This window comes from Podarcis vaucheri (genome assembly GCF_965113315.1).
Source record: "Podarcis vaucheri genome assembly, chromosome: 4".
Classification (NCBI taxonomy): domain Eukaryota; kingdom Metazoa; phylum Chordata; class Lepidosauria; order Squamata; family Lacertidae; genus Podarcis; species Podarcis vaucheri.
This window is the reverse complement of record NC_138762.1, coordinates 85704387-85713811: the sequence shown is the minus strand read 5'-3', so window position 1 is coordinate 85713811 and position 9425 is coordinate 85704387. Positions and strand designations below refer to the sequence as shown.

The following is a 9425-nucleotide window of genomic DNA, read 5'->3' as shown; positions in this document are numbered from 1 at the left end:
TTTAGACCACAGCGCCACCCACATCCCTGAAATGGGCCTTACATCTGAGTAAATATGCACTGGCAGTACAGGAACAAAAAGGCTAGGGAGGACTGCAGCTGCTTCCTCACCTCAACTTTGGCCCTTGAAGGAACACATATCCAAAAGTGAACTTGGAGATAGAGGATCAAAGTGGGAGAAATGTTTGAAAAAGAGGTGGAGGAGGAAGTTTGTTGACATTCATGTGAATATGCTTCCTGCTGCGCTTTTAAAGGAATTGTACAAGTAGTTATCATTTATCTAGGCAACTCCCTAAGACGCAGACTTGCAAGATAGGGGTTATTTTAAACTTTGCATATTTGTGCTAACTTACAGAACGAAAAATATTTAAAAACCTACATACCAAAATATTAGGAGACCTTTCCCCCTACTCCAAATTCTGCTAAAACCAAGATATAGTTCTTACTGGAAGACAATGTCCAATAATCAAATACGTTTAGGATTCAGACTGCTTCTCCTTTCTTTTATAAAGGGAAATTCAACAGTTTTTGGTTAGGCAGTACAACAATTCATTTACAAAATGGTACAAGGGTTGGCTAGATCATAAAATACCACTCAAGAGCCTATTAGCCTAATGGCTCAGTATTTCATTCCCAAATAAACAAAAAATTCTAGTTTTGTTCCAGCACAGGCTTGAATGAGTCACAGAGATACACTTTCTCCATTGTTTTATTTGGAAAGATTGGAGGGAGACCTTATCTAAGGATCTGTTTTGTGCCACTATTAGAGCTCCCCAGCAACTTTTTGCTCTCCCAGCCTTCGGCCTAGGCACAGAGAGTCAGAATGGCTCCCTGAAACTAAACTCTGGTTCAGACAGTAAGTGGATCTACTCCAGGCATAGGCAAACTCCGGCCCTCCAGATGTTTCAAGACTACAATTCCCATCATCCCTGACTACTGGTCCTGTTAACTAGGGATGATGGGAATTGTAGTTCCAAAACATCTGGAGGGCCGGAGTTTGCCTATCCCTGATCTACTCCTTCTGTACAGAACATCCCAGAAACAAAACCGGAGAAGTCCAAAAAGGACCTAACTAACAGCTGTCATGTGGGTAGGTGGGGATAGCTCAGCTGGTTAGAGCAGGGGTAGGTAACCTAAGGCTGGGGGCTGGATCTGGCCCAATCTCCTTCTCAATCTGGCCCGTGGATGGTCCGGGAATCAGTATGTTTTTACATGAGTGTGTCCTTTTATTTAAAATATCTCTGGGTTATTTGTGGGACCTGCCTGGTGTTTTTACATGAGTAGAATGTGTGGCTTTTATTTAAAATGCATCTCTGGGTTATCTGTGGGGCATAGGAATTTGTTCACCCCCCCCAAAAAAAAATGGGCCCACCACATGGTCTGAGGGATGGTGGACCGGCCCACAGCTGAAAAAGGTTGCTGGGTTAGAGCATGGTGCTGATAATGCCAAGGTTGCAGGTTCAATCCCTGTATGAGACAGCTGTATATTCTTGCATTGCAGGGTGTTGGACTATATCAGGCAAAGGCAAACTCAACCCTACAGATGTTTTGGGAGTACAATTCCCATCATCCCTGACCACTGGTCCTGTTAGCTAGGGATAATGGGAGTTGTAGTCCCTAAGCATCTGGAGGGCCGAGTTTGCCTATGCCTGGGCTAGATGATTCTCAAGGTCCCTTCCAGCTCTATGATTCTAAAGCAAAAGTGCTTCCGCTGTTTCTTGCAACAATCATGGGGGGGGGACCTCCTAGATGGTGTAGAATTATGGGTGGAGCCAGGGAACAAGGGGTCAGCTGCTCCCCCTAAATCAGGAATAGGCAAATTTGGCCCTACAGATGTTTTAGGACTACAACTCCCACCATCCCTAGCTTAACAGGACCAGTGGTCAGGTATGATGGGAATTGTAGTCTCAAAACATCTGGAGGACCGGGTTTGCCTATGCCTGCCCTAAATCATGAATGAAAATACTTAACTACAAGTAGAAATTGTAGAAACTTCAAAAAAGATTTCTGAGCACTTGGGGTCAAAAGAAAGTACGGCCATACCTTGGTTTTTGAACAGAATCCGTTCCAGAAGTCTGTTCAACTTCCAAAAAGATTTGAAAACCAAGGCGTGGCTTCCAATTGGCTGCTGGAGCTTTCTGCACTCAATCGGAAGCCGCAGAAGCCATGCTGAACGTTTGGCTTCCGAAGAACGTTCGCAAACTGGAACACTCACTTCCGGGTTTGCAGCATTCGGGAGCCAAAGCGTTCAAGTTCCAAGGTGTTAATGAACCAAGGTACGACTGTAATTCAAAAGAACAGCTATCAGGACATTTCATTCTGAATCTGCTGGACAGAGCCAGACAGACAATGATGACAGGCGGGTGTCCTCCCCCCACCCCCATAACTCCTGCCTACGCCCATGTGTACAATCCCCCCCAAAAAACCATCAGGAATAACTTTCTGACAGCAAGAGCTGTTTGACTGTGGAGCGAACTCCCACAAGAGGTGGTGGGCTCTCCTTCCTTGGAGGTTTCAAAGCAGAGGTTGGAAAGCCATCTGTCATGGATGCTTTAGTTTTAAGTGGCAAGTTCAATCCCCATATAGGACAGCTGCATATTTCTGCACTGCAGGAGGTTGGACTAGATGATCCTCAGGGTCCTTTCCAATGCTACACTTCTATTATTCCATGTTGAGTGTTTGGAAGTACAGCACAAAGCGCTTTAGAACCCCTGAGCTTGGTGCTTCCCAAGGACCAAGTTTAGGGCTGGAAAAACTACCTACTTTCTGTGCACTAGTTCTGCACAAATAATGCTGTCTCTGTCTGCCCTGCACCTGATAAGGGATGGGTGTGGTTTGGGGAAAATGCAGAGCCAAATGTGGTCTGTGGGCCAGAGGTTCCCCACCCCTGAACTAGAAGAAGAAGAGTTTGGAATTGATATCCCGCTTTATCACTACCCGAAAGAGTCTCAAAGCGGCTAACATTCTCCTTTCCCTTCCTCCCCCACAACAAACACTCTGTGAGGTGAGTGGGGCTGAGAGACTTCACAGAAGTGTGACTCAGTGGCGTAGCGTGGGTTGTCAGCACCCGGGGCAAGGCAAGTAATTTGCGCCCCCTAACCCGTGGATTTGCGCCCCCTAACCCTAAGCCCCAGATGTTGCACCCGGTGCGGCCGGCCCCCCTGCACCCCCCACGCTACGCCACTGGTGTGACTAGCCCAAGGTCACCCAGCAGCTGCATGTGGAGGGGCGGAGACGTGAACCCGGTTCCCCAGATTACGAGACTACCGCTCTTAACCACTACACCACACTGGCTCTCTGTAAACATCTTTGCTCCTCTGTGCCTCTCAAATCACAAGTCACGTTGATCAGCAGCCTGAGTGAGGAACTCTTATCCTGATTATTGTATGCTGCTTCAGATATATTGTAAGCAGACAGGATTTCTGTTAGTAGGCAAGGTAAATATGTAAACAAATGCATGCATTCAAATTTTAAAAATGCACCAAGCATTTAACTGGCTTAGCCATTCTTACGAAGACCTGTAAAACTACTGGCTCATATGGATCCAAAGGTTTTGATGCACAAGCAGAAAGCATTTCACTCAAGTAACACAGGCTCACTTTACACTAATGCTCACTGCACCTCAAAAAGCCGCTTCTGAGGATTTTGGGTGCTTCCATAACAACACAGGATGCAGTGCAGGCTATGTAGCAAATACAGGGATTTGTGAAAATAGGGAATTCACCTTGTAGGTGTAGAAGTGCTTTCTGCTCATGCAAGACTGCTTTAGATAAAAGCCCATGTGTTTAATTTTATACAATCTACTTTAAAATTAACATGACTTCCAAAATGCTTTAACTAGCAAACCAGCTTGAGCTTGCTTTCCGCCCAGGCATACTGCATTAAAAAGTGTTTAAGTTTGCATGCTGTTTAATAAACGCAAATAGATTATGCCAACAGGTATTTATGCTTGCAGTCATTAGCACAATGATACGTTGTAACATTCTCTGTTATACTACTACTGTAATTGTGGTTGCTTCCTCAAGAACTCCAGAATAAATAGAAAGCTTAGTATGAAGCCTGTTCTTTTCTTGTTTGTAAACTCAACAAAGGGTGTGAGATTGCATTTGCCAGGTTTCTCATCCATATTTGGTCTAATTTGAGACAAACATACTCTCATTTCATCAACACAAAGAAGCCTTTCTCTTTTCTGATCCTTTGTTGTGGAGAACTGTAGAATAGCCAACACTCTTGAAGAGAGGCGTAGATACTGTTTCTGGATGTCACCATCCTTGTCTGCCCCCCCCAATATTTTCTTCAAGATGGCACCCCCTGGGAGCTAATATACAGTGGTACCTCAGGTTACATACGCTTCAGGTTACAGACGCTTCAGGTTACAGACTCCGCTAACCCAGAAATAGTGTTTCAGGTTAAGAACTTTGCTTCAGGATGAGAACAGAAATCGTGCTCCGGCGGCGCGGCAGCAGCAGGAGGCCCCATTAGCTTAAGTGGTGCTTCAGGTTAAGAACAGTTTCAGGTTAAGAACAGACCTCCAGAACGAATTAAGTTCTTAACCCGAGGTGCCACTGTATGTGTATAGGTTTGTATGTATATATGTCAATTTAATATAAAGTAATAATAATAATAATAATAATAATAATTTATTAATTAAACCCCGGCCATCTGGCTGGGCTTCCCCGTGTGTGTGTGTGTGTATTCTATATATAATAATTTCTATACTATACTATGCTATACTATACTTAGTACTACTATATACTGAAATGTTTAAATGTTTCTTTGATTGTCCTTGAATCTTCCTGCCACACCAGTGTGGCTCATTTTGAGATTCTTTGGAGCATCTGCAGATAACCAGGTAGTGGCAAACAAAAAGTTTGGACGGGTAGCTCTTTCAGGTGGATAAAAAAGGTCTAAAAAGGTCAAAAGCTTTAGCTGGAAAAAATAAAGAAAGAAAAAGAAATGCCGACGCCTTCAAAGAGGTAGCTGTAATATTCCCTTTATTGCATTGTCTCACTGGACGCAGCGCTACAACTTCGGCGCAACGTTTCCCTGCGATGTTTATGCTTTTCCGGGAAGGGTGGGGCTTTAGGGCTGCATGTTTCCTGCGTTTAAAAACCAATTTCAACATAAAACGCCAGAGCCAATAAAAGGGCTAAAGGCGGCAAGGGCGGGCGCTGTTCGCCGCCTTTATCAAGAGCCGGGTTCTCCCTCCCCTATTGGCGCGGCGCGAGGACCAATCGGCTCCGCGGGTTCTCCTCGCGCTGCAACTTGAGTGGCTGCGCGCCGGCTCGCAGCTACCGCCCCGCCCCGGCTCGGAAATCTACATAAGCCTCTGCGGGGCGCATGTAGCACCTGATAGCTGCGCTTTCATTGGCCTGAGTGGGGGGGGGCATTGCGCATGCGCCTGACGCGAACAGAAGCCTCACGCCCGGCTCGCGTCGAGTCAGTGACGTCACCCGGTCCGGCGCCGGCGTCGCGTGCGTGCCCGGTCACTCTCCTCTCGCCTTCTCTGTCTCTCGCTTTCTCTCTTTGCTCATCCAACATGGCGGCTGCGGCCGGTGAGGAGCAGTACCCTTTCCAAGGGCTTCTTCCCAAGAAAGAGACCGGCGCTGCCTCCTTCCTGTCCCGGTACCCGGAGTATGACGGGCGGGGAGTGCTCCTGGCCGTCCTAGACACGGGCGTGGACCCCGGAGCGCCAGGCATGCAGGTAAGGCAGCACGGGCGGGGTGGGCAGTGTTGCCTAGCGGGGAGAGAAGGGACCCCCCATCTCTCCCTTATGGGATGGGGGGGGGGAGAGATTTGGGAAGAGGAGATTGAGCCACTCCTGTTGTGGGGATTTGGATAGCAGTGGAGGGAAAACAGAAAATATTGGGAAATAGGTATTATTATTTTTTAATCACCCATAATAATAATAATGAAATTTTATTTATATCCCGCCCCCCTCTCCAGCAGAAGCCGGGCTCAGAGCGGCTAACAACAGTAAAATAATAAAATCATTTCATTATAAAATTAATGAGACTTAAGTGACAGAATGGTAGGTGTATTCATCTCTAGAAAGCCTTAAAGGGTATGAGAGGAGTCCTGCTGGGGCAAATGCTTTTTCCCACCCTGGCCAGCCACATGCTTATGGGAAGCAGGTTGGCGGTGGGAAAATAGAGCCTTATCTTGCTGTATTCAGAGGCACGCTGTCTCCGCGAAGTACACGTATAACCACTACGGCTTGCAGCTGCTCATAAGCTCGTGGCAATTATTTTTAAAGCTTGGCAGACTTGTTGTGTTCGAGTAGCTTGCAGATGTTCGCAGGGAATCCTTTTAAAGGGCTAAGATAAAGGGAGAGCAGTTCTTGTGCATAGAAAGCATTAGTTGAAGCGGGCGAGTGTGTTAAAAAAACGATGGCAAGGCGGTTATGGACCAGGCTTGACAAGACAGCCTATGTGTGTGGTCTTATATTGTAGGAGAGCATCCTTGTTTTTGCGTTGTACAGAAGATGACAGTGAAACTTGTGGTGCATTGAAAATGTCCAAGCTGAAAGATGTTAGTTCTTCTTTCCAATGCTTTTGTCTCTGCTTACTTACAGGCTTTGTTGTTTTTGGTTAAATAATACTACTAATCTTCAGAACACACTGCAACTTATTCATACAGAATTGTGGTAGTTCATTATAGAAAGGAGAGCTTTTATTAAGATATAGTTGTACATCTATATCTAGATCAAGGGAAGTAATAGTGCCACTGTATTCTGCTCTGGTCAGACCACACCTGGAGTACTGTGTCCAGTTCTGGGCACCACAATTCAAGAAGGACACTGACAAACTGGAACGTGTCCAGAGGAGGGCAACCAAAATGGTCAAAGGCCTGGAAACGATGCCTTATGAGGAACGGCTAAGGGAGCTGGGCATGTTTAGCCTGGAGAAGAGGAGGTTAAGGGGTGATATGATAGCCATGTTCAAATATATAAAAGGATGTCACATAGAGGAGGGAGAAAGGTTGTTTTCTGCTGCTCCGGAGAAGCGGACACGGAGCAATGGATCCAAACTACAAGAAAGAAGATTCCACCTAAACATTAGGAAGAACTTCCTGACAGTAAGAGCTGTTCGACAGTGGAATTTGCTGCCAAGGAGTGTGGTGGAGTCTCCTACTTTGGAGGTCTTTAAGCAGAGGCTTGACAACCATATGTCAGGAGTGCTCTGATGGTGTTTCCTGCTTGGCAGGGGGTTGGACTCGATGGCCCTTGTGGTCTCTTCCAACTCTATGATTCTATGATTCTATGTAATGAAGGAATAGCCCTCTTCAAGTTCTGACTGCGATTGGTCAAGGAAAGCCACCTAAGTATAGTTAAATTCAAGGTAGAACAGATTTACGAAAGGTCAGAGGAGTTACATTTCAGAAGCACTTGCCTCATGTGCAGTGTTTAAACTAGAGATGGTTTAAGCAGCTTACGGTATGTGGTCCTTCAAACTCACATCATTACTGACGGTTGGTCACACTGACTAGGACTGATGGGAATTGAGTCCAACAAGAACTGGAGAGCCACAGGTTTCTGATTTATGGTTTAAAGCAATTACTGGTACATGTTGGAATAATAAAAGTAACACTTATTATTTGTCCATACGTGTTAATGATAGGTTGCTGGTAGGTTAATAGTAGGTTGCTGTGATAAATTGTTCGTGGTGGAAAAAAGCAAACCAGTTATGCCATACTAGGCATTTGGCTTAGGCTTATTGACTTTGATTATATTTACCTAACAAGTTTTTTAATAACCAGATTCGAACCACAAGGGAGTACCTTGATTTTTAATGGACAGGAGGAGGAAGGAGGCCATTAATTTTGTTTGAAGTGTGGGTGCATCACATGCTAAATGTTTATTACCCTTCTCAAATCAAATTAAAGCTAGTGGCACACTGCTGCCCCATTTTAAGCACAATTAAATCTTATTGATTTAAGTGTGGCTAACTGTGTGCGTAATTATGGCTATTGTCTCTTACAGTAGTACTGCAAGTAGAAATGTAGCCAGTCTGCTTAAAAGTAAGCCTTCTAGCAAGCATATAAATTTACATCAAGTTCTTTGGTTGGACTTTCCCCCCCAAGATCCAGGTATAATTTTCTTTGAAGCAAATAGCACTGATAGGCATGTTTTTTGTCCAGCATATATTGAATGCATAACAGTCAACATTCTCCCTAAGGCTTTTGTTCTATAAGTAAGTGTAGGTACTTCACTTCACTAGAGATAATATCCCTTTCTCTAGTAAGTAGCAATTCTATCCTCCTTAAATGGTAAAACATTTTGACACTGTTTGTAAGGATGCACATTTTTGACAAGGGTTGGACCTGTCATAAAGTTAATGGAACTAAAATGGCTTCTGATTAAATTGACTGGGTTGGCTTTTCTCACAAGACTGGAGAGATGAAAACAGGCTCTGGTAATCTTCTGGAGATGCTATGAAGCATGACGTGAATGACTAGGGAGGTTGGGAGGGAATTAAGCTTAATGTAATTGTATTGTTAAATTTTGCCTCTGGGAGAACTTGTTCTTCATCAGTTAACTAGTTATTCAAAGTATAGTTGCTGTGTTTGGGGTGTTATAATTGCTCACAGTTCATGAAGAAGATCAAGCATCTGAGTTAATTGGGAAAGGTAGTCTTGCATGTTTGCATTCCTTAGTCTAGAAACACTCAGTAGAAACTTTGTTGAAAAACAGTTTCCTGGCGGATTGAAACATGAAGTAAAAGCACAACAGTTGCCATCCTCAGAACTAAAACTTATGGGATTCCAGCTGCTTTCCGTTATTTATTTATTTGTCTATTTATTTAATTTGTATACTGCCCTTCATTGATCTCAGAGCAGTTTACAAGATTAAAATGCAAGATAAAAGCACAAAACACATAATAAAAATGAACTAACACACACACCAATGGCCCCCACTCTGCCCACCCTTTCCCACAAACACATTTAAAAGGGTGTAGGATGTTAATCATCCAAAAGGCCTGATTGAAAAGAAACATTTTTGCCTGGCGTTTAAAGGTGTATAATGAAGGTGCCAGCCGAACTTCCCTGGGGAAATGATTACAGGGTCCAGGTAGTATTATATGGAGAGATGTGGCCTGTCTTCCATCCAGGCTAGAATTTTGATAGCTGGGTTCTTGATGTTTGGCTTCTTCTATATATTACGGGGGGGGGGGGGAGATAGCTGCTGGCTGTTGCGTGAATTGTTGGCGCTGCTCCTGACTCTCCATTGTGAATGTAAGCATAGCCAGTCTCACCCTTGCTTCATGTGTACTTATTTCAGTATAGGTGCTGGAGGGTCTTCACATTGGGCTGATCAGTTGCAGACTCCGAGAGGTTTGGCACGAAGGCTGAATTATTTCCTGTCCTCCTGAAATAGGGCAATTATATGTTTGCTCCTGCAATGTATTTTGCCTTGTGATCTTATCA

At 44.6% G+C, this 9425-nt stretch overlaps 1 protein-coding gene across 3 annotated transcripts in view; it reads left to right on the top strand.

The window, feature by feature from the left end:
- Positions 1-5400: 5400 nt before the first annotated feature.
- TPP2 (tripeptidyl peptidase 2) overlaps positions 5401-9425 on the top strand; it is a 42870-nt gene continuing 38845 nt past the window's right edge. The window contains exon 1 of one of the 3 annotated variants that reach the window (XM_082218551.1): positions 5401-5703. In XM_082218551.1, coding sequence (XP_082074677.1) covers positions 5539-5703 — 165 coding nt within the window. In that variant the 5' untranslated portion in view covers positions 5401-5538. The remainder of the gene's footprint in view (positions 5704-9425) is intronic. The other 2 variants (XM_082218549.1, XM_082218550.1) reach the window with 2 other exon arrangements.